The sequence below is a fragment of the Corythoichthys intestinalis genome, chromosome 20, assembly GCF_030265065.1.
Source record: "Corythoichthys intestinalis isolate RoL2023-P3 chromosome 20, ASM3026506v1, whole genome shotgun sequence".
NCBI classification, from domain to species: Eukaryota; Metazoa; Chordata; class Actinopteri; order Syngnathiformes; family Syngnathidae; genus Corythoichthys; species Corythoichthys intestinalis.
Genome location: NC_080414.1, coordinates 37314533 through 37340106, shown reverse-complemented (window position 1 = coordinate 37340106; position 25574 = coordinate 37314533). Strand labels below are relative to the sequence as shown.

Below are 25574 nucleotides of genomic sequence, written 5' to 3'. Positions count from 1 at the left end.
TGTATTACCAACAGTAACAGTAACCTTGGAAACGGTGGCCCAGCTCTTTTCAGGTCATTGACCAACTACTGTCGTGTAGTTCTGGGCTGATTCCTCACCTTTCTTGTGATCAATGAGACCCACAAAGTGATATCTTACATGGGGCTCCACTCCGACTGAGATTAACTGTCATGTTTAGCTTCTTCCATTTTGTAATGATTGCTCCAACAGTGGACTTGTTTTCACCAAGCTGCTTGGCAATCTCTCTGTAGCCCTTTCCAGCCTTGTGGAGGTTAACAATTTGTCTCTGGTGTCTTTGGACAGCTCTTTGGTCTTACCCATGTTACAAGTTTGAGTCTTACTGATTGTGTGGGGGTGGACAGGTGTCTTTATGCTGCCATCGACCTTAAACAAGTGCTGATTGTTGCTCCATGTATTATCCTGATTCAGGATAATACATGGAGTGAAGGTGGACTTTTAATAGGCGGACTAACAGGTCTTTCAGGGTCAGAATTCAAGATGATAGACAGGTGTTCAAATACTTATTTGCAGCTGTATCACACAAATAAATTGTTAAAAAAAATAATACATTGTGATTTCTGGATTTTTCTTTTTAGATTATCTCTCACAGTGGACATGCACCTACGATGAAATTTTCAGACTCTTAGATTTCTAAGTGGGAGACCTTGCAAAAAATGCAGGGCGTTTAAAAAAAATTTTTTTTTCACTGTACATATAGGCGCTTTCAGGAGTTGACTCAATCATGCACAGCACAGAAAGTCCAGGAGCCCTGGAGATTCCTTGGGTTCCTCTGGTTTGATTTTGCAGTTTAAGTTTGTCTACACGCTGCTTACTTCAGCCGTACTTAATATTGTTCCGTCTAAACAGGAAGTCCGTAGCAAAAAATGTCGAAGATGGGGCTGCCCATTTTTCTGCTTTGGAAACTTGTCTAAAAATACCTAATACAAAATATTGTGAAATAATCGTTCCCAAATGGAAATGTGAATTTATTAGATGTCTGTATAATCCCATCGACCATCAGAAAGTCAAATTAAATTTGAAAGCAGCCATTTTATGTGCAACTTTTTTTTTTTTTTTTGTAATGAATGAAACATCAAATTTAAGGCAGCGCGCATTTGTCCTGGAAACAGCTTTATGTTATTGTGTAACGCTTAAGTCTATCTTTGTGGAGGATGGAGTGAGTGATGCATCAGTGACAGAAGAGGAGGAGTGGGCGGGATCTTGGTGGCGTTGTCGCGTGTGATTGGCCGGGTGGCTCTCTCTAGCGGGGGTATGTCTCTCTCTCTCCCTCCGCGCCCTCAGTGGCCAGTGGGCAAGAGGGGGGAGACCAACCACACTCACCGAACAAGCCGGCGCGCGGATCCGGTAAATGACGCCCACCTTTACACTTCCGATGCCTATTTGAAAATACAGCTATTTGCGGAAGAAGGAGGTTCAGCTTGTCGTCGTTATCACGATCATCATCCGTTTTCTTCTCCACCAGTCAGTCACCCGCTCGCATTGGCCCTGGACGCCCCTGCCTCGGTCGTGCCGTTTCTCCCCCAGCTTCGCATCTGAATGACGGGCGGAAGGTTCGACTTCGACGACGGCGGCACTTACTGCGGTGGTTGGGAGGATGGCAAAGCCCACGGACACGGCATCTGCACCGGACCCAAGGGCCAGGGCGAGTATGCGGGCTCTTGGTCGCACGGCTTCGAGATAGTCGGCGTGTACACCTGGCCCAGTGGCAACACCTACAAGGGCTACTGGTCCCAGGGCAAAAGGCATGGGCTCGGCGTGGAGAATAAAGGCAAGTGGATCTACCGCGGGGAGTGGAGCCACGGCTTCAAGGGGCGCTACGGCGTCCGGCAGAGCCACAACACACCTGCGAGATACGACGGCACCTGGAGCAACGGGCTCCAAGATGGATATGGCATCGAAACCTACGGCGATGGAGGTAAGCTATGCAACATGTTGCGTAAACGAGCGATGATTACGCATTGCGTTTGAGCGCACCATTTGACAGCTTGACTTGCTTGATAAGGCGAGCGGAAGCAGAGGAAGCCATATTGAAGTGTTTTAAACACATTCTGTATAGGCCTACCTGGAGTTGGGGACTTCCTACCCGTCAGAGGTCATATCAGTTAATACAGTAAACTACTTACAAAATAAATTGGTTCGTCTTAAACGTAAAATTGGTTAAGGAGAGAAATGTTAATGCCCTCATCCGTTCCAAGGCCCCCAAAATTCAGACATACAGGGTTTGGACAAAATAATGGAAACACCTTAAAAAAATCAACAAAAACTAATTTAATATGGTGTATGTCCACCTTCTGCGGAAATTACAGCCTCAATTCTCCGAGATATCGATTCATAAACCTTGTGAATTGTTTCCAAAGGATTTTTACTTCAGTTAGAATACCCTCTAACTCTTTGGCAATGGAAAGCGACATCTTAATTTAATCTCTAAAACTGACCATAAATGCTTAATAATGTTGAGGTCTGGGAATTGTGCCGGCCAACTTCATTAGAACGTTCCTCATACTATTTTTTTTTAACAATTATGTTATAACAATTATTATAGTAGTATTATAGTTTAACAATTATTGTATAACAATTATATTAAAAATTTTATGTGTTTCCATTATTTTGTCCAAACCCTGTAAATATTTTGTAATGCATAAAAATCCATCAAATGATGTAACAAATAGTGCCCTGCGATTGACTGGCAACCAATTAACGGTTTACCCTGCCTACTGGCCGCAGTTAGCTGGGATAGGCTCCAGCACCTCCGCGACCTTTGTGAGGATAAGCGGCATGGAAAATGAATGAATGAATGAATGTATGTAACACATACATGTTACAATTAGATTATTACACAGTAAACATAGAATCCTAGTTGTGCATAATGTAAAAAAACATCAAGAATAAAGTAAAGAATGAAACTTAACACACTCGTAAAGCTGTCGGAACACAAGGGGTACATGAAGAGGACACTGGGATACACACATACAGATACAGTAGAGGTCCATCTTAGCCAACTGGATGCCAAGAATGCTAGGCCATAACGAGTGGCAGAGCAGCTATAAGTATGTTATGTATGTTCTGGGATCAACGAATACCAGCAATACTGTATTTTTGGCTTTCGTATCCTGGAATCTCTTTCTTTCTTCTCTTAACAAGCGCCAATATTTTCCCATTGAGGCATGTCTTAACCTGTTTGGAGCCATGAAAAAATTAAAAGCCTTATATAAGCCTTATAATGAAAGCAACAGATGCTGTATGTAGACATGTGCCGGTTACCGGTTTCACGGTTTACCGTGGTGTGAAAACGTCGCGGTTTCAAAACCACTAAAATTTTCCGTCATACCTTAGTACGGTATTCGCTATTTTTCATGTGCCAAAATGCAGCCGAAGTGGCTTGGTGCGGCAGCGCTCACCCTTCCCGTTTGTTGCCGTGAGTGTCAGTAACGCTATTCTGCTAAACAGCCAGCAAACCCAAAAACCAACCCTCGAAACACAAGGCGTACTTTTCTTCAATTTATTGAGCTCTCAAATCGTGGTGAAATATACAAATGAATACATTTAAAACGTTATACAATTGTATTTTTCCACATGTGAGTAGGTTCAACATGATAGCAGTAGCACCATGAAAAAGGTCGCCAAAAACAAAACATACATTTTCCTTTCAAATTCAATATACAAACTAACTAAAACTTACAAAGACGAATGTTAGCCTAGGCTAAGCTGGGAGAGCAGCTTGGTCGACGTTTTATGTCTCACAGCCGCTGAGTGAGAAACAAGCTTGAATGAAGGGGGGAGAAAAAAAAAAAGGATCGCGTCAAAGATCGCTAATTGCGAAAAGAGGTCTCACTCCTCACTTTTCAACAATATTTACATTTTAACTAACTTATAAAACTAACTTATACATTTTTAACTAACTTATTAACTTATGAATTCTTTGGTCTTTTTAACACAAAGGCATGACATCATGTAGAAGAGAGTTGACACAGTGGCTGAAAATGGCGAAAGTTCAGCTTCTCCCCCTCAAAAAAGTCATACAGTATATATTTTTAATTTTATTTAGAAGTGTTCTTACTTTTTTATAGCAATTATTTTGTTCTTGCTCTATTATTGAGCAACTTGAGCTCTGGCTGTGGGTATAGTCTAGGTTCTATTTATTTTAATTTTATATAAAATATTTGTTTTTTTTGTTAATTTATTTATTTTCACATTAATTTATTTTCACATTATATTCATGTTCCAATTTGCAAATATGTTCTGAAAAAAAAAACCTGTTCAATGGAAAAAAGTTTTTTTTTTTTTTTTTTTTAAACCCATACATCTCAAAATTTGGGAGCTATAATTGCAATAACGTGATACCGTGAAACCGCGGTATTTTTGCTCACGGTTATCGTACCGTCAAAATCTCATACCGGCACATGCCTAGCTGTATGTATCCAATAGCGAAATTAGTCTACTATCAAATTGACTAAGTTGGCTACAAATAAATAATGAGCCTTCATGATTAAATTTTCCCTGCAGTGCATCCGATAGTGACGCACCACGTGACTACTCTGTTGTGCGATGCCGCCTAATGTTTAACTTAATTACAATATTAATGAATTAGTTATGTAATTAATGTTTGTGTCCTGTTTGTCTACAGAAACCATAGTATAACCAAAAATATATTTCCCTCCCCCATTTTTTTTCCATTTTCAAACATTTTTGAAAAAGCTCCAGGGAGCCACTATGGCAGCGCTAAAGAGCCACATGCAGCTCTATAGGGATTGCTGACCCGTTCGAATTTAACCTAAGTTGTTAAAAAAACTATTAAAGAAACATTTTGAAATCTTCCAGAATAAATGTCTGGATTTTATGAGAAAATTTAAACTGCAATATTTGAAAATAACTTAAATTAAATTAACATACACAATGAATACAATGAATACAAACTTGTTAACAATCTCTTATCTATCTAGGAATGCAAAACATAAACATGTCTTAAGACCACTCAACATTGCCTGTCTAAATAAATAAATTAAATGCAACTGAAGAAACTAGTCAGGCAAAAACAAAAACAAATAAAAATTGAGACTTCCTTCAGGTAAAACACTACTGCTTTTGCTGACCAGCCAAACTCAACAAAAAATGAAAGCTCCTTTGGGCTTCTTCAATATCAATTCAAGACCATATCAATAAAATAAAAATGAAAATTGGGGAGAAGGGTGTAAACTTCGGTTCACCACATTTCTCACAGTTTAATTAACGTTAACAGTAGAAAACACATACAGGATGACACTTCTCTCTAAGCAGCTTCCTACTCGAGTTTTGCTGGTTAGCAAATTCACACAGTTTAATGTTATGCTTACTCTGATGCAGGTCAGACTTACAGTAGCAGATTTGTGCTGTGTTTCCCACCTCCACAACATTGACATCTTTTTACATGACTAACAGTGGCTTGAGCTGCTGCTGGCCGAAACAATCAGCAGTCCATAATCCATACTGTATTTTTGCCGTTCGTATCCTGAAATTTATTCTTTATGGGTACCACTGTATCTGTATGTGAGTAATTGGATGCAAACCATTAAGAATCCTAAAAGTATGATTCATTTTCTATATTGGTTGGCTTGTCCACATTAGGAAAGCAGCTGAGCTGGACCCAATCCCAGCTCACTTTAAGCAGTAGAGATCCATCTGCACCATTGACTGGTCGCCATCCAACAACAGCACATGACAACCATTTTACTCAGTTCAACGCATGTTCACCGTACGGAGAACCTACCGTTTTCAAGTAACCCAAATTACCATCAATGCATCTTTTTGCAGTCTGAGAGAAAGTAACCATGACAAACCTGCACAAACACAGAAAAGTCATGTAAAATGCTGAGGTTTAGACCTGAAGTGTTAGAACCACTAGGTTGACATATTATGAAAATTTGGGATATGTGTGCCCCCCGTGAGTCATCACCTTATCGTGGTGGAGGGGTTTGCGTGTCTCAATGATCCTAGGAGCTATGTTGTCTGGGGCTTTAAGCCCTGGTAGGGTCACCCATGGCAAACAGGTCCTAGGTGAGAGGCCAGACAAAGTATGGCTCAAAAAGACCCCTTATGATGAGCAACATTAATGAACCCCAGTTTCCCTTGCCCGGACGCGGGTTACCGGGGCCCCCCTCTGGAGCCAGGCCTGGAGGTGGGGCTCGAAGGCAAGCGTCTGGTGGCCGGGCCTTTCCCCATGGGGCCCGGCCGGGCTCAGCCCGAAAAGGCAACGTGGGTTCCCCTTCCCATGGGCTCACCACCTGTGGGAGGGGCCAAAGGGGTCGGGTGCGTAGGGAGTTGGGCGGCAGCCAAAGGCGGGGGCCTTGGCGGTCCGACCCCCAGCTGCTGAAGCTAACTCTTGGGACATGGAATGTCACCTCTCTGGCAGGGAAGGAGCCTGAGCTGGTGTGTGAGGCGGAGAAGTTCCGACTAGATATAGTCGAACTCTCCTCCACACACAGCTTGGGTTCTGGTGGGGGAGGTGGGGGACATTGAGTCCGAGTGGGCTATGTTCCGCACCTCCATTGTTGAGGCGGCCGATCGGAGCTGTGGCCGTAAGGTGGTTGGTGCCTGTCGTGGCGGCAATCCCCGAACCCGCTGGTGGACACCAGCGGTAAGGGATGCCGTCAAGCTGAAGAAGGAGGCCTGTCGGGCCTTTTTGGCCTGTGGGACTCCGGAGGCAGCTGACAGGTACCGGCTGGCCAAGCGGACTGCGGCTTCGGCGGTTGCCGAGGCAAAAACCCGGACATGGGAGGAGTTCGGGGAGGCCATGGAAAACGACTTCCGGACGGCTTCGAGGAAATTCTGGTCCACCATCCGGCGCCTGAGGAGGGGAAAGCAGTGCACCATTAACACTGTGTATAGTGAAGATGGTGTACTGCTGACCTCGACTCGGGACGTCGTGAGCCGGTGGGGAGAATACTTCGAGGCCCTCCTCAATTCCACCGACACGCCTTCCTTTGAGGAAGCAGAGTCTGGGGACTCCGTGGTGGGCTCTTCGATCTCTGGTGTTGAAGTCACTGAGGCGGTTGGAAAGCTCCTCGGTGGCAAGGCCCCGGGGGTAGATGAGATCCGCCCGGAGTTCCTGAAGGCTCTGGATGTTGTAGGGGTGTCGTGGCTGACACGTCTCTACAACATCGCGTGGACATCGGGGACAGTGCCTCTGGATTGGCAGACCGGGGTGGTGGTCCCCCTTTTTAAGAAGGGGGACCGGAGGGTGTGTTCCAATTATAGAGGGATCACACTCCTCAGCCTCCCTGGTAAAGTCTATTCAGGGGTGCTGGAGAGGAGAGTCCGCAGAGAAGTCGAATCTCGGATTCAGGAGGAGCAGTGTGGTTTTCGTCCCGGCCGTGGAACAGTGGACCGAGCCCCTTGGTAAGGGCTGTTCGGTCCCTGTACGACCGGTGTCAGAGTTTGGTCCGCATTGCCGGCAGTAAGTCGAATTCGTTCCCAGTGAGGGTTGGACTCCGCCAAGGCTGCCCTTTGTCACCGATTTTGTTCATAATTTTTATGGACAGAATTTCTAGGCGCAGCCGAAGCGTTGAGGGGGTCCGGTTTGGTGACCTCAGCATTGAATCTCTGCTTTTTGCAGATGATTTAGTGCTGTTGGCTTCATCAAGCCGTGACCTCCAACTCTCACTGGAGCGGTTCGCAGCTGAGTGTGAAGCGGTTGGGATGAAAATCAGCGCCTCCAAATCCGAGACCATGGTCCTCAGTCGGAAAAGGGTGGAGTGCCCTCTCCGGGTCAGGGATGAGATCCTGCCCCAAGTGGAGGAGTTCAAGTATCTTGGGGTCTTGTTCACGAGTGACGGTAGGAGGGAGCGGGAGATCGACAGGCGAATCGGTGCGGCGTCTGCAGTAATGCGGACTCTGCACCGGTCCGTAGTGGTGAAGAAGGAGCTGAGCCAAAAGGCAAAGCTCTCGATTTACCAGTCGATCTACGTTCCTACCCTCACCTATGGTCACGAGCTTTGGGTTGTGACCGAAAGAACAAGATCCTGGATACAAGCGGCCGAAATGAGTTTCCTCCGCAGGGTGTCCGGGCTCTCCCTTAGAGATAGGGTGAGAAGCTCGGTCATCCGGGAGGGACTCGGCGTCGAGCCGCTACTCCTCCGCGTAGAGAGGAGCCAGCTGAGGTGGCTCGGGCATCTGGTTCGGATGCCTCCCGGATGCCTCCCTGGAGAGGTGTTCCGGGCATGTCCCACCGGCGGGAGGCCCCGGGGACGACCCAGGACACGCTGGAGAGACTATGTCTCTCGGCTGGCCTGGGAACGCCTTGGGATCCCGCCGGAGGAGCTGGTTGAAGTGGCTGGGGAGAGGGAAGTCTGGGCTTCCCTGTTAAAGCTGCTGCCCCCGCGACCCGACCCCGGAACAAGCGGAAGATAATGGATGGATGGATGGATGGGATATGTGTGGGTTTCTTTTCGTTCATCTTCCTCTGAGGTTTAACATTTTTTTGTTTGTTTGTATTAAACCTGCATTAACGAGAACTAGTGGATTACATACTCTTTATTTGAAAAAACACTCAGTTCGGATATTACACAAGCAGATGGATAAACAACTGATCCGTGTCCATTGTGAACAACATGTTATGTTAGCGAAGGCAGCAACAATTAATCGATTAATAAATTATTTGCCAACAAATTTCATAATCGATTTTGCCTGCAGCTATGAGCAGTCCCGTTTGGGTCCTTGTTTGTGTTTAATGTGAGGCTGTGCGTACGCGTGAGTGATTAGCGCAAGAGAGAGCGTTCACTGCTACACTCAGGTTGGGTTGCTGAATCAATAATATGACGTATATGTTTGTAATATTATGAAGTGTAGAGTAGAGATTGACCAATATGGGTTTTTCAGGACCGATGCTGTTTATTAGTAGTTAGAGGGGCCTATAACCGATTTTTGGAGCCAATATTCATTTCCAGTAAAAGTGTAAAAATTGGCATAAAAATTTTGAATAATGCAAACACTGAACTTCATTGCTGTCAAGTAACACGGGTGGGCAGGTGGTGTGGACCCAAATGCAGGGAAAAGGAAGGAGAGGCAGAAAGGCGGTGCAAAAATGTTTTAATTAATGCCAACAAAAAAACAGACAACAAACAAAATGACCCGGGAATCCAAAAACTTAACAAACAAAAGTAAGGCTAACAAATCAACTTACTGTCGAAGCAAGAGGAGGAACTGGCAAAAACACTGACATGAGCGTGGACATGCACAATGTCGCGACAAGACCTAATAATAACAAAGGTGCTTATATACACATAGACACGGGGTAATGAGTCAACGAGGAACAGGTGGGTGACACAAGAGGCTGCAGGTTGTAGGATATACTAGAAGCAGGCACAACAGGTGAAATCAATGGGCAATCACAGGGAAAATTCAAACTTGGAGCAAAAAACACAAAACCTAACAATTGCAATGCCTAAAGCACACAAATAGAAAATAATAGCTGCAGAAGTGCCTGAATTACCTAGAGTCAGAAATATCGCTTATAAAGTTGAATACAAGGTTAAATAAATAGCTCCCTGAATTTTTTTCCACAGAAAAGAAAGCCCTGATGACCTCATCTAAGGCTAGGTTCATACTGCAGGTCTTAATGCACAAATCCGTTTTTTTCGTGTTTTTCCGATTCAAGTGAGGCATTAACTTGGCGGTCTGAACGGGACAAGTCGCATAGAAGTGGACCATTTCAAATCCGATCTGTGGTCACTTTCGTATGTGGTTTAAGTCCGATCTGGGCCAGATTTTTCTAGAACGTGGCGGCGGTCTGAACTGTCAAGTCTCCCAAATCGGAATTCATGCAGCAATGACGTCAGCAAAGAGCGAAAGGCACAGAGAACGGCAGTGATGTAACTGTACAGTAGCGTTAGCGCCTAGCTTGAACTTGGCTTTCTGGGAAGAGGCGAGCTTGACAACAGTCAGAAAAAAAATTAAATGTGGCGTCAAGCCTGAGAATGCTCGGTTTTCTTTCTGTGTGGTAAATGAGCAATACTGTATTTCAAATTGCTTCCAAGGTGGAGAGTCGGGGCAAACTGACCGTATGTATGTGTGTGAATGCACATGACGTACACCCATAAGCAGTATTGTTAATCTTACTGAAAAAAAGTAATTAATTATAGTTACAAATTACTTCTCCCAAAAAGTAATTGCGTTACTAACTCAATTACATGAATGTAAGAGTAATCAGTTACTTGGCAAAGTAATTGGTGATAATTACTTTTTTTTTTTTTTTTTTTTTTTTTTTTTTTTTTTTTTTTTTTGAGGGGAAAAAAAAAAAAAAACATTGGCCACACTATGTGAAGTTTTTTGTGGAGGTTTTTGGTACAATTGGCCCGAGCCCAATTCTTTACCCTAATTTACCCTTTACCCTGAATCAACAGTTAAAAGTTGTTAAAATTGCTCCCATTATTGCATTAGTTCCCTTCTCTCTACTTTCGACATATGAAAGTTTTAAAACTGTTTCATCATTTAAAGATAGATTCAAGTCAAGATTTTGCCGATTTAGAAGTATTTTGGATAAAAAGTTACTTAGGTTCGCGAGGAAGGTTCTCTACAACAGAGCTGTCCTAAAAAGCCTACTGCTTTAAGATGGCGGCTGTCATTTTGCATCTAGTTATATCTATATACAGTACATGGGATATCTACCATGTCTACCATATCTACCATAACATGCGTGCGTAGTTTGTCCGGCTATCGGCTACAACATGTATCATTGGAGCTACCTAGCATCGCGTTTGCTCGGCTTCACAACTTTCTTGCCTCCTCCCCGCTCCTGCTCTGCTCTGTCGTCTCGGTGAGTCCGTCTCCCTCAGACTTTTCGACCAATATAGTAACGCATAGTAACGCATGCCTTTCCGTCCTCAGTAACGGTAACGGCGTTGCCAAGATGAGAAAAGTAATTAATTAGATTACCCACTACTGAAAAAAATAACGCCGTTAGTAACGCCGTTATATTGTAACGCCGTTATTAACAACACTGCCCATAAGGTGCATGTGTTCTATCAATCCATATAAGCTTTGGATATAAGACTAAACGGGGATAATTTATATGTTATTTGTGTCCTCTTTATGGAAATCAAAATATGATCACCCTAAAATGATGCAGAGCCAGCATGTGTAGTTATTTATTTTGATGTTTTGATGCTTCTGCGCATGCGGGTCAGTTCACTCAGCGCCAGTCGGACTGCGAAAGAATGCGTATGCATCATACTTAAACGTGCTCAATGGACAAAGGCAGTCCGAACGGGCACACCAAAAAAACAGATATGACAAAAAATCGGAATTGTGCATTAGGACCTGCGGTATGAACCTAGCCTAAATGTTATGCAAGTAATTCAAGGAATAGAGACTTTTTTTTAGTCCATACTTCATGTTGGGAATGAATAGTCTCGCTTCAACGTGTGCAAGGAATTAAAACTAGCCTTTCATGAACATAACAATGTCTACAATTAGTTCTTGCAATCGTTTCATGAACATCACAAACCGAATATTTTGGAATTAATAATGTGTCTTATGATGACAGTGTTAGTTTTGTCGTGGGTGGGGCTTGGAGAAGTCAGCTGATCCAAGGGGATATAGAGAACATCTGGCTGTCTGACCCTGCACCATCCTGATCACTTGATCTGCAGGGTCACCCAATTGAACTACCACACAGTGCCAGCCTTTTAATCTCACAGTTTATCCATCTAAATTCCAGTGTGCACCAGTAGATCGTTTTCCCCTTTAAAAGTGAACATTATGGATTGTTGCACTGTATTTGTCGACATTTTTTTTTTTAATCATTAGGAATCAGATTTGTAATATGATGCCACACAAGAGGCACTAGTAGCGTGTCGGACTCGGCAACACCAAACGGGCTTAATGAAGCATTCCTCGCATTGTGTGACTCATAGCCTTTCCCTGTGGTCGGAGACAAACGGGTAGTGGTGAATGTTCCTATACTGTCAGTGGGGGAGTTACCGGCTGCCTGAAAATAGGCTCAGAGCTCAGCGATTCTCATCCCAAGTGATCCACAATATCTTCATCAAACGACTTTGTGTGAGGTGGCTGTTCAAGGAAACAATCCAGTAAATGCCAACTGTCTTAGAAATAACTATTGGTTGCTAGAGTAGTCAAAATGATACTCAAGTAAGAGTAGCGTTACTTCAGAATCAAATTATTCAAGTAAAAGTGTCCATCTACAAAACTGACTAATGTACAAGTGAAAAAGTATTCGGTGAAAACAGTGCCAGGAATAACATTGTGAGTAACTGCTTACAGTGTGATATTTTTTAAACAATGGTAGGCCTATATTTTATCAGCACGTCATCTATAGAAACTGTAATTATTATACTTTACATGACCATAAAAGGCCAAAGAAATGGACAAAAAATAATCGAATTCAGGCTAGAAAGAGAAAGAGTAAGAAAGAAAAGAGTATGAGTGGCATCTATTGGAGAAAAAAAAAAATCCTACCATGAAATGAAAACCGTCTTATCTCCAGTTTTCAGTGGCCTATCAGTGCCAAATAAAAACTTGGAGAGGTTAAAATCGGCGCTTTCGAGTCAGATTGACTCAAAAAGTTACATTTTTACGGCGCTTTAAAGACGCCACTTATTCGAACAGTCTGGCGTGACCTCTCAGAAGAGGTTATTGATTGGCTAACATAGGGCAAGATGTCAGGGTAAGCCAATCAGAGACAGTCTGATAGAGTAGGGCTGGTCTTACTACTATGCCGGTTCTAAACACAGACACACAATCCTAGTTTTCGCACACACACAAAACTCTGGTTGAACTAACCCTAACACGCTGCAATGGCAAGTGCGTATGATAATTAAACTGGAGGCTTTTCAGTGTCAAAATACAAACATTTTTACATTTTTCAAATTGTTTCATGTATATATATATATATATATATACATGTAACAACTGAATAACTAGTTGAATAACTAGTAAAGTAATTAGTGCTTTTTCAGAGAAGTACAATGGTGTGAAAAAGTATCTGAACCTATTGGAATTTTTCACATTTCTGCATAAAATCACCATCAAATATGACCTAATCTTTGTCAAAATCACACAGATGAAAAAAAACAATGTCTGCTTTAACTCAAACCACCCAAACATTTATAGGTTTTGATATTTTAATGAGGATGGTATGCAAACAATGACAGAAGGGGCAAAATAGGTAAGTGAACCATCACATTTAAGATTTTGTGGTCCCCCCTTTGGCAGCAATAGTTTCAACCAGACGTTTGCTGTAGCTGCAGATCAGTCTGGCAGATCGATCAGGACTAATCTTGGCCCATTCTTCTCAACAAAACCGCTGTAGTTCAGTCAAATTCCTGGGATGTCTGGCATGAATGGCTGTCTTTAGGTCATGCCACAGCATCTCATTGGGGTTCAAGTCTGGAATTTTACTTGGCCACTCCAGAACGTGTATTTTGTTCTTCTGAAACCATTCTGAAGTTGAGTTACCGTATTGGCCCGAATATAAGACAGCCCTGATTATAAAACGACCCCCTCTTTTTCAAGACTCAAGTTTGAAAAAAGACTTTTTGAACACCAAATTAATTTTTATACCGAAAATAATTACAGTATTCTGAAACAAATGATTATAACAATATATTTGAGAGAAAAAGCATGTTATTTCCCTAACAAGTCCCTCCAGAAACTGCAGCTCCTCCAGAACTTAGCAGCACGCCTCATCACTCGAACCCCCGCAACACACCACATCACACCCATCCTCCGTCAACTTCACTGGCTCCCCGTCAAACAAAGAATCAACTACAAGATCCTCATCATCATCTTCAAAATACTCCATGGCCTGGCCCCTCCCTACCTTTGCGATCTTCTCCGTCTAAACAATCCAACCCGTTCACTTCGCTCTACCACTATTCTTCCCCTCTCCGTCCCCCGTGTCCGCCTCTCCACCTTTGGTTCCAGAGCTTTTGATCAGTGCGCACCCCAGCTCTGGAACTCCTTACCCCCTGATTTTTGCAGCATATCTACCCTATCCCTTTTCCAATCTAAACTGAAAACACACCTGTTCACTCTTTCTTACCCACGATAACCCCTAGCTCTGTTATATCTTTACTTCTTTTTATTGTGCTTTTAATCTTTTATCCTTTTAATACCTTTTTATCGTATTGTGATTCCATGTCTCTTGTGAAGCATCTTTGTGTGTTTTGAAAAGCGCTCTAGAAATAAAATGTATTATTACTATTATTAATATTATTATTATTTTGCCTCATTCAACTCTTAATATCTGAACATTTAAATATATAAACTAACGTGCAATCGCATTCGTAAATGAATGGCTTCTGGTTTTTGAAATGTAAATAAACCAATCCATTGTGATAAAACAACAAAATTGCAATAACTGCATTAACCATCAAAGTGAAGTCTAACTGTAACTGTAGTTTTGAAACAAATCTGAGTAAGGAAAAATAATGCAAACTGAATGGATATAATGTCTAGACAGCGAATATAAGACTACCCCCACCTTTTCAGTCTTATTTCAATACAAAAAACACCATCTTATATTCAGGCAAATACGGTACTTCTATGTTTTGGATCATTGTCTTGTTGCAGCATCCATCCTCTTTTTAGCTTCAACTGTCTGAAAGACAGCCTCAGGTTTTCCTGCAAAAAATCCTGATAAACTTTTGAATTCATTCTTCCATTTATGATTGCAAGTTCTCCAGGCCCTTAGGTAGCAAAACAGACCCAAATCATGATGCTCCCTCCACCATGCTTCACGGTGGGGATGATGTTGGTGAACTGTTCCATTTTTTCCTCCACACATGACTTTGGGTGTTACTCCCAAATAATTCAACTTTGTTACATGTGTCCCCAAAATATTTTTCCAAAACTTCTGTGGCGTATCCAAGTGCCTTTTTGAGAACATTAAATGAGCAACAATTTTTTATAGACAGCAGTGGCTTCCTCTGTGGAGTCCTCCCATGAACACCAATTTTGGCCATAGTTTTACATAGAGGTGAGGTATGCACAGACCTATTGGACTTTATTGACTCTAGGTTTCTTTTTTATCTCTTCGAGTATTTTGCGCTGAACTCTTGGCGTCATCTCTGGTGGACGGCTGCTCCTTGGGAGAGAAGCAACAGTGCCAAACTCTCTTCATTTGTAGACAACTTCTCTGACTGTCGCTTGATGAACATCCAGACTTTTAGAGATGGTTTTGTATCCTTTCCCAGCTTTATACAGATCAACAATCCTTGATCACAGATCTTCAGACAGCTATTTTGACCGAGCCGTGATGCACATGAGACAATGCTTCTTATAAAGACATTTCTTACCAGGTGTATGCTTTATAGTGCCCTTAACCACAATTCAAAGATTGGACACACACCTGACTTAAATGTTTGGTAACGATTGGTTTCAATTGCTCTTTTTGTCTCCGTAGGCAGAGGGTTCACGTACTTATTTGTATCCCCCTTCTGTCATTGTTTACATTCTATCTTCATTAACATATGAAAACCTATAAATATTTGGGTGGTTTTAGTTAAAGCAGACACTGTATTTTCATCTGTGGGATTTTGACGAAGATCAGATCACATTTGATGGTGATTTTAAGCAGAAATGTGAGAAATTCCAAAAGGTTCAGATACTTTTTCATACCACTGTAACTATAAACCCTACTCACCGACGTCACAGAATGACGTGTCACTGTATCCGGCCGCCATATTTTCCGTCATTGTTTATCCGTATTCTCAATGGTTTCAATTTGTGGTGCAATTTATAGTGCAATTCATGGAAGACGCTGTGAACTCATTGGATGCGTTGCATAAAAGACGTTATGTGGAAAAGTTTCAGTCTATCCATTCGCCAGATCCATATTTGATGCCTAAATCGATATTTTTCGACCCGCTGTCTTCGGCCTCTCTGCCTGACATCTGCTACCCTGATATCTACAACTATCTTGTCCACACAAAATCAGCCTATCCTCACGAAAGTTTGAAAAACTTTAAGAGCAGCACTCTAAGCAACATTACCCCGTGTGACCCTTTACTTCCAATTTTCTAAAATGCTGACAATTAATTTAAAAAAAAGTTGACTGCGATAGCCGACGCCTCAAGGATAGGTGGATATTGGACTATTTCTTCAATAAAACACGCAACAACTGTGTCTGCCTCATTTGCAAAGAGACAGTCACTGTTTTCAAAGAGTTCGATGTGACGCGATAATGATATTACCGAACAAGACATGCTGACATGTACGACAACATTACAGGGAAGATACGCAGCGAGAAATTATAGCAACTTGAAGCTAGTTTAATTTCACAGCAGCAGTATTTCGCAAGAGCCCTAGTGTCGAAAGAGAACGCCACAAAGACGAGACTGTTGAAATTATGAATTAAAAAAAATAATAAAGCAAATGTGACACACAGAAGGGCTTGCTAAAATTTGTTTAAATATATTGTTCTATGTAAATCAGCCAAGGTAGCCCCCCGCATTTTTACCACACCAAATCTGGCCCCCTTTGCAAAAGGTTTGGACACACCTGTTTAACTGATGATCCGTAGACGAGGCCAGCTTCTTTCATTTGGTACCAGCTAAATATTATTCAAAATGTAATGATGGTGGAAGAAATAAGCAAACTTTATGTTGTCGGCGATTAGCCTCGCGATGATCTTAATTGTGGTTGTCAGCCCCAAACCCTCTAAATATATATTAAATGCATCTTACCAGATATAAAATGACTACTACATAATCCGTGGTAATCGTTTGAAGCCCAGTTTTCTCGTCGAATTGCATCAGTCCATCTCACTCTCCTCTCCGGGTCTCTCGGAATACGGTAGAACTTCAAGTCTCTCCGTCTATCTTCTCTGTTATTGCAACCAACCGCCACACACGCCTTCACCATTTTGATTATTAATGTTAACGAGCAGAAAAACACGCCATAATAGGAGGAATTTACGTAGCGGTAATTCGTCAACACGACGAGTTGACGGACAATATGGCGCGGAGGTGTGGTTGTGACGTCATGTGATTAGGGTCTATAACTCTTTACTCTTCAAAAGTAACACCACTGGTTACTGACCACCTCTGGAAATAACTGTGAACAATCGCCGGCCGTGATATTAGGTGTACCTGCAGTGGAAATAAAATCCTCAGGAATCTGCCCTTTGTTTGACATTCGATGTTTAGTGTTTCTCTCATTGAGAGGTAATATTCTAAGTTAAGAGTTCAAAAATGATGGGAACAACACTCGTGTGGTATGTCATATTGCAGAATTTGTGTGAAAATAAAGGTTTTGTAAACCATTTCTATATCTACTCCTCAGGCACCTATCAAGGCCAGTGGATGGGTGGAATGCGCCATGGCTACGGTGTGCGTCAAAGCGTTCCTTATGGGATGGCGACTGTTATCCGCTCGCCCTTGCGTACGTCCATGGCCTCCCTGCGCTCCGAGCAGAGCAACGGCACCGTGCTTCAGGACCTGTCTTCCCCCGCGGACACCCCCACGGGCAACCGCGGCGGCTTCGTCCTAAACTTCCACTCGGACAGCGAGGTGGTGACGGGCAAAAAGAAGGGCCTCTTCCGCCGCGGGTCCCTCTTCGGGAGCCTGCGGCAGTTGCGCAAGTCCGACTCTCGGACCTCCATCTCTAGCAAGCGTAGTTCAGCGCGTAGCGACGCCACCATGAGCCGCATCAGCTCCAGCGACGCCAACTCCACCATATCCATCGGTGACGGCGAGTTGCAAGACGAGGATCTTCTTTTGGAGGACCACGTGGACGCCACCACCACCGAGAGCTACATGGGCGAATGGAAGAACGACAAGCGCAACGGATTTGGCGTTTCAGAGCGATCCAATGGAATGAAGTATGAGGGAGAGTGGTTGAACAACAAGCGCCATGGTTATGGCTGCACGGTTTTCCCAGATGGCACCAAAGAAGAAGGGAAGTACAAAAATAATGTGCTGGTGCGTGGAATAAGGAAGCAGCTGATTCCTCTGAAGAACCCCAAAACCAAAGAGAAGGTGGATCGGGCTGTTGAGGGGGCGCAGAGGGCAGCGGCTATTGCCAGGAGTAAAGTGGAAATAGCAGCTTCCAGGTAGAGTGCGCTTTATTTTGTTTGACTTTTTTATTTAACAAACAATCTTCTTGAAGCATGTAATACGGGCCCGGTTGAGGGCTGTCAACACTTTTGACCTTTATCCATCAACGGCTTTTGTGTAGCCTCTCTGATCATCCTAGCAAAAGGTTCTGTTTCTATTCTCTACCCATATCTTTCATAGCCAGTGTGTGTGAACTGTCTGCTCCCATCCACAACTGTGCCAACGGCGTCTCGTGTGCCCGATAACGCGAGTCGCGCCCCCTGCCAAGTGTCTGATGTGGCATATGTGCTTTAACAGGTGGATGAGACATGACCTTTGCATTTAAAAAAGCGACACAGTGTTGTTTTCGTCAACGATGATGAAAATATTTCGCCGACGAACATTTTTTTCATGGCGATGACGAGCGAGTTTTGGGAGACTAAAACCATAGACTTCATTATATATTGATGGGACACGGGGCGCGGAGCAGATTAATAGGGGGCCTATCTCTGTCAAAGCTGACTGAGTGGAAACACAGACAAAGAGCTTTTTATATTGAAAATTATTGTGAATAAATGCGTAAATCCCTAAATTCTTTATAGATATGGACATAAAACATTCTCGTTTCTTAGTTTAAAGCAAAAAAAAACGGGCAGTTAGCATTTATTTTACGTAAACATGTCGAATGTGCTGCTAGTCTTGAAGCCACTGTGGCGCCGCCTTGTCACCACAAAGAGCTTTTTCCGTTGAAAATTCTTGTGAATAAATGCATAAATCCCTGAATTCTTTATAGATATGGACGGAAAACATTCTCGATTCTTTGTTAAAAGAGCAAAGAACCGGGTAGTTAGCATTTATTTTATGTAAATATGTCGAATGTGCTGCTAGTCTTTAAGCCACTGTGGCGCCGCCTTATCACCACAAAGAGCTTTTTATGTTGAAATTTTGGGGAATAAATGCTTAAATCCCTGAATTTCTTATAGATGTGGACGTAAAACAGTGTGGATTATTGGTTAAAAGCAAAAAAAAAAAAAAAAAAAAACGTGTATTTAGCATTTATTTTACGTAAATATGTCAAAGGACGATGCTAGTCCATAGCAGTTAATTCCTCCCATTGATTTTTTTCACAACGTTTCAAAATTCATGCATGGTACGCAGTTAGCATTTATTTTACGTAATTATGTCAAAGTACAATGCTAGTTTGTTGGTGAATGTAGCTAGCAGCCACCTGATGTAAGCAGAGCTTTTCCGTTGAAAATTCTTGTGGATAAATGCTTAAATCTCTGAATTCTTTATTGATATGGATGTAAAACAGTCTCGATTCTTGGTTAAAAGCAAAAAAAAAACTTAGGCAGTTAGCATTTATTTTACGTAAATATGTCGAATTTGCTGCTAGTCTTTAAGCCCCGCCTTATCGCCACAAAGAGCTTTTTACGTTGAAATTTTTGGGAATAAATGCTTAAATCCCTAAATTCTTTATAGATATGGACGTAAAACAGTTTTGATTCTTGGTTAAAAGCAAAAAAACGGGCAGTTAGCATTTATTTTACGTAAATATTGCGAATTATGACGCCAATGCCGTAGCGGTTAATTTCTCCCATTGATTTTTTTCACAACGTTTCAAAATGCATGCATGGTACGAAAAATATAATAATTACCTTGAATCCTCAAACCAATCACTCCTGAGACAATCCTTCCTTTTTGTATGTGGTACAGCTTTCGTAATTTTTCAACCTAAGTCCGGCGTTGGATCGCAGTATGTGTTTGAGAATAACTGCGACCGACTTCGACCGACTGAAGCGGATTGTAGGACAGCTCCCTACTTGAAGGCATGGAGCAGTGTCTGGGGAATGTGTCCAGTCAATATCATTATGACATCCATGCGAAAACATAACGAGATAGGGATTTCGGACCGATGGCAGCCATCTTGGATTGTATTCTGGAGCTATGCAAAAACGGCTCAATATTCTGGCTTTTAAAGTAGCATCAAAACACATTTCAGTGCAAAATTATATCGGCCGGCCGATATATCGGTTTGTCTACGTTATTGTTGTTTAAAAATAATTCGCATTCTGAAGGTGGCACGGTGGGACAGTAACATGTTGAAAAAAAATTTGGGGGGGAACAACGCTTTTTTCCCAGAGAGCTATTTATTTAACCTTTTATTCAACTTTCAATGGTATGTTTCTGAGTCTAGGAAATTCAGGCACTTCTGGAGCTATTATTTTCTATTTGTGTTATTCAATAAACATGTTTATTAGTCTCAGTCATATTTTAGTCATCTCAAAATGTGTTTGTCTTCGTCTAGTTTTTGTGGACAAAACTCAACGAATTTGGTCTAGTTTTATTCGATGTTTACGAAAAATGTTTTCGTCTGTACAATTTTTAAAAAATGCTCCAAAAATAAGTAAATAAATAAATAAATAACAGTTTCCAACTATTTCAAATGAACATACACAGATGAGCACATATTGTAGCGTTTACAAGAACGACAACTTGGTGATAATACAGACTCAGCAGGAGAACAGCACATTATTTTCAATGAATACAAACTGTATGTAAAAAAAAAAAAAAAAGTCGGAGAGTTTAGGAGGAGGCTTGCCGTTAACATTAGCCTAATGTTAACGCAAATTGTATGCTAATGCTACGAGTTACATTTAGGGTGATAATCAGTAAGCACAGACCTTTGAAGGCTAAACCAACATTGTATATTCTCTCTGGTCATGATAAGAAAGCAAATCTTACTGCGTGTGCAAGCTGGAGTGACTAGTGACGACACTGGTGAGTCAGGGGGGTGCAGCACGTCACTAGTGACACAACCAGACAATGCTACGATGCAAGCTAACTACACATAAAATGTCACACATTCTGCAAATGTGGAGGAGACTATTGCACATTTTTGTCTCGTTCTCATCAGATGAAAGCTGTGATTTGTATTGTTGTGTTTTAGTCTCATTATCGTCTTGTCATCGTCGTGAAAAAAGTGTTCATTGACAAAATACCGGTAGTACCCGGGTTACCACGTACTCGACTTACGTGATTTTGACTTTACGACGCCGGAGTCTCGTCCGCCAGTTTATCTCCAGTTGTCTTGTTTTTTTTTTTTTGTCGCATAAAAAGTACCTTATTGTACCTCACAGTATCTTATTTTTTACTTTACTTTAGTAATATGACACGCTCAGCGTAACAGACAGCAAACAAGGCAGTTGTGCTTTTTGAAGCTTTTGACTTCCTTCACCTTTGACAATTTGCAGAGCTGTATCACACATATGTAGACTTACAGTATGTTCAAAACGACACACATTTTAACAATAAAACACGTGACACAAAACAATTGGTGTTCAAACGACCAACTAATCTGATCAATATGTAAATTTAGTAGATTAAATTAACCTAATTTGCCTAACAAAATCCACGATCTTAAATGCTATGAATGCTAACATATTTACAATTCTCTTGGCCAATTGCTAACACACAACTCCACAAACTGTAACTCCAAACCTAATTACAAATGCAATACGGGCGGGCTTTCTTGTGTACCGTCTTCAAAAGAGGCTTCCTCCTGGGGTGACAGCCATGCACACCAATTTGATTTTGAGTGCGGCGTATGGTCTGACCACTAACAGGCTGACCCCCCCCCACCTCTTCAATCTATGCAGCAATGCTGAAAGCACTCCTGTAACGAGTCACATGACATTTTGGAGGGAAAATGACAAGCAGTACTTAATTTGGACATTTAGGGATGTACGTAGTTTCTAAGGGGTGTAATCACTTTTGTTACCTGGGGTTTAGATATTAATGGCTATATTTTGAGTTATTTTGAGGGGAAAATAAATGAACTCTATTACATAAGCTGCACACAGACTACTTTTCATTGTGTCAAAGTGTCATTTTGTCAGTATTGTCCCATGAAAAGATATACTTAAATATCTGCAGAAATGCGAGGGGTGTACTCACTTTTGTGATGCACTGTATATAAGGCGCACGGCATTATAAGGCGCATAGAATAGCGTACCGCAAGCAACACGTCACTTTTGCTCATTAATATTCATGACGATAGCAATTGTTGCTAGGCGGTTCAACCTCTCGTTTGTCCCTAATAGTAAATGCGTGGAAATAGTGTACGAACGAAACGTTTACTCGGTTAAACCTACAAATTCTGTCCCAAAATGATGTCCCTGGTGCCGAATTCACTGGTAAAGATGTGGAAGAACATACAAATGTTCAGTTAAAGAGATGGCTTGAGTGTTGAGGGCTGAAAAAGATGGGAAAAAGAGATCCAGCGGTGTTTTTTATCAACAGATTTTTGTTGTGTGCATTGCCTTGCGCCACTGACAAGGACATTCTCCTCAACAATCTATCCTTTACCACCATATGCCCTGTTTTTCTTATATATTAAATCCTCTTGTTGTCTAACGTCTCTGGCTGTTCTTTTGGGCAATTTACACCACTATTTTTGTGTAGCGATCGCAAATGCTACTCGGTGACAACCAACGAACACTTTAAATCTTTTCATTTATAACAAATCTTAATTCTATAATTTATTTACACTTCCCCCTTACTAAAGTTCTTTTTTAACAACAGAAAAAGGTAACAACAGTGGCAGTCAAATACCATTTTGATTTTTTTCAGGTCATTCATTGTCAGACAAACAGCACGGCAAAACGCCACGCTAAAAAATAAGTAAAAACATCAAAATGGCTTACCTCTTCGTCCTCTGTAGGAACATGGCCCCCAACAAAGTTTTTACTGCACACCAAATGTGAATGGCTTCACCTTGCTGGCGTTAAACTGGTCTTTTGGACGTCCGCGCAAGGTTATCCATTCTTCACATTTTTTCCTCCGAGTTTTTTGTTTCGAGAAACATATGAAGAAAACATCCTTCATATGTCGTAATGTATAGAGTCGTTTCTACAAGTTCTATAGCAGCGGTGTTTACTCGGCATGTTCCTTTTGAAATATTACCAGAGAAAACAAGCAGAAATAACATGGATTGTATGCAAGGGCGTGTCCATAATTACCTAATTCCGCGTTACGATGTCGATGATGTCACGGTCTAAAAATAGCATTCGTTCGGTACGCTATTGACGCTACAGTAGAGGGTGGGGTTACGTTATGCATCCATTAGATGAAAGATGAAGCTGCGCTCCAAGTTGCTGTGAGACTTGTTGCGACTCAATATTGATTCATATATATATATATATATATATATATATATAAAGGCGTACTGTTGGCTTTTGTGAAAATTTGAGGCTTTTAGGTACGCCTTATAGTGCGGGAAATACGGTACTTTTTTCTAAAACTCAAGTAAATGTAACAGAGTTCCTACCCACTGCTGATGCTTAATTTATGTTTGAAATTTAAAAACAAAAGACACAAAACAAGCCGCACTTTGCCGCCTCAACCAGTCTTTGTGCATATAATTCCACTTTGGCAAGTTCAGGGAGACATTATTCTGCAGATTTCAGGGATATAAGATGAGGATTACATAATGCGGATTTAACATGCTTAACAGCACCACCACACCACATACTGTTTCCCAAACAGCGACAACTTTTTTGGGGGATGTGTGGAGTACGACCATCAAAATAGACAAAAATAAATGTGGAATTGAATAACAATATATAGCAGTAGCACACGCGTGACCTGATGTGTGGCACATAACAGGAGCAGCAGCAAGCCTCGGATTTGATACTGAGTGTTTATGGCAGCGAGCAAGCGAGCGAGCTCCATTTGTAGTGTAGTGAGTGATCAAATTACAGTGCAAGTGCAGCTGCAAAGTTCAATACAAGACTTTATTTATTCATTTATTCATCACAATCGTGTTGTTTTACTTCTGCTTATTTGTGAGGGAGCTTGTACAGAAGAAAAAAAACAAAAAACGAAAGACAGCCAGTGACAGACTGTGACGCCGAAAGCAGGTTATGTAAGACCCATTATACGCTGCATGGCAGAGGATGCACCCATATTGATCTGGTCACGTGACCCCGTGACTGGACCAGGTCATTCACATGGAATGTGGAATGCAGCCGGACCATTGATTGATCATCTTCTCAGAAAATATTACGGATGGAAGGAGGGCAGGTAGAACGATTGCTGAGCACGTCACTGGGGCGTTCTGAATTTAGATCAGGCCATTTATTCAGGGTTCGCATGTTCCCCCTGTGCTTGCATGTATTTTTTGTTTTTTTTTTAATTTGTTAACACTCAAATTTTAAACGCTTGCAGTTTAGGTTCTTTGATGATTATTGTATATGTGTGTAAATGTATGTAGAGACGTTCTTAGATAAAGGTACCACTGTACATAAAATTTCCAAATATCGGTGCCGATAATCGGCCTGGGAGATAATCGGTCTATCTCTAATGAAGTACTCACTTTTTTTACTTAAAGGGTACCACGGAAAGAAAGACATGTAGTAGATAAATGTTAGTACGAGTTAGACTAATTTGATATTAAAACCCCTCTTGTTGTTGGTGAGGTCGCAGGGTGATGATGTCACCTCAGTATGCTTCCGGACTTCCACAGTGTCACTCTTTACCTACATAAACATGTCATCGCTTCTGCCCTTTCAATTTGAACCAAAGTGGAACATTAATGAGAAGGACAGCAAAAGCAAACTGAACAGGAAAGACCGGATGAGACGAGTAGCGTTAATGTGTCAAGTTTGTTAGTGACAGCAGTCCCTTGCTCAAGTGACGACAGCAGGAGAGTGTTTGATGTTAAAAACTGTTTGCAGATCTTCACGGTAAGCGTCCAGAGCTGTTGTGTTTGATTATTTTTGCTGATAGCCCGGGGCCGTGCATCACAACACACGAAAATGTTGATGCAGTTTGCCTCTACCGAGATGTTTAATGGCGTCTAATGACGTCTTACCTTATTTTTGTCACGTAAAAGCAGATGTCGAGATAGTTAATCATCCTACCGGTGTTCTTAGATCTATCAGAATTAGCAGATGTTGCTCCTGAAGCTTGCTTCCCGGTGAATAAGCGACATGGAAACGAACAAATGTATTAAACTTAGTTTGATTGCTGGCTATTCGTATCATTTTGTGCCCAACAGCTTATAATGGCGCCTGATTTTGCACATTGAGATCTGTGAGGTAGAGAAAGGAGAGTGGACACAGGCATTCAAATTTGTAGCTTGGACCGTGCCATTTATTGGCATAAGCTTTGGCAACCCCTTCACAAAAAACATAAGTATCATATAGTGAAAATACAACAAAAATAATATTCATATCTCTCAAAAAAATAATGTTCTCAAAAACAAAAGTGCTTCAATCTGTGTTAATGAGGCCTTATTCTCACACAGTTAAACAACAATGCAAAGAGAACTGGCATTCACAAATTCACATTCAAAATAGATAAGCAAAATACACGTAAATAGACTTTGGTCAAACTCTATTTAAACAACTCGTTTAGCTCAACAAATACACTGGATGGCAATATTTTGTCACAATATACAAACTATGAGGCTGGAAGCCATTATCAGGAGTCTTGAATGTTGTGGAGACAACATACAAACAAACA

At 41.7% G+C, this 25574-nt stretch overlaps 1 protein-coding gene across 3 annotated transcripts in view; it reads left to right on the top strand.

Annotated features, from left to right (window-relative positions):
- Positions 1-1308: 1308 nt before the first annotated feature.
- LOC130908933 (junctophilin-1-like) overlaps positions 1309-25574 on the top strand; it is a 112554-nt gene continuing 88288 nt past the window's right edge. Inside the window, exons 1-3 of one of the 3 annotated variants that reach the window (XM_057824881.1) lie at positions 1309-1365; positions 1484-1936; positions 17296-18064. In XM_057824881.1, coding sequence (XP_057680864.1) covers positions 1558-1936; positions 17296-18064 — 1148 coding nt within the window. In that variant the 5' untranslated portion in view covers positions 1309-1365; positions 1484-1557. The other 2 variants (XM_057824883.1, XM_057824882.1) reach the window with 2 other exon arrangements.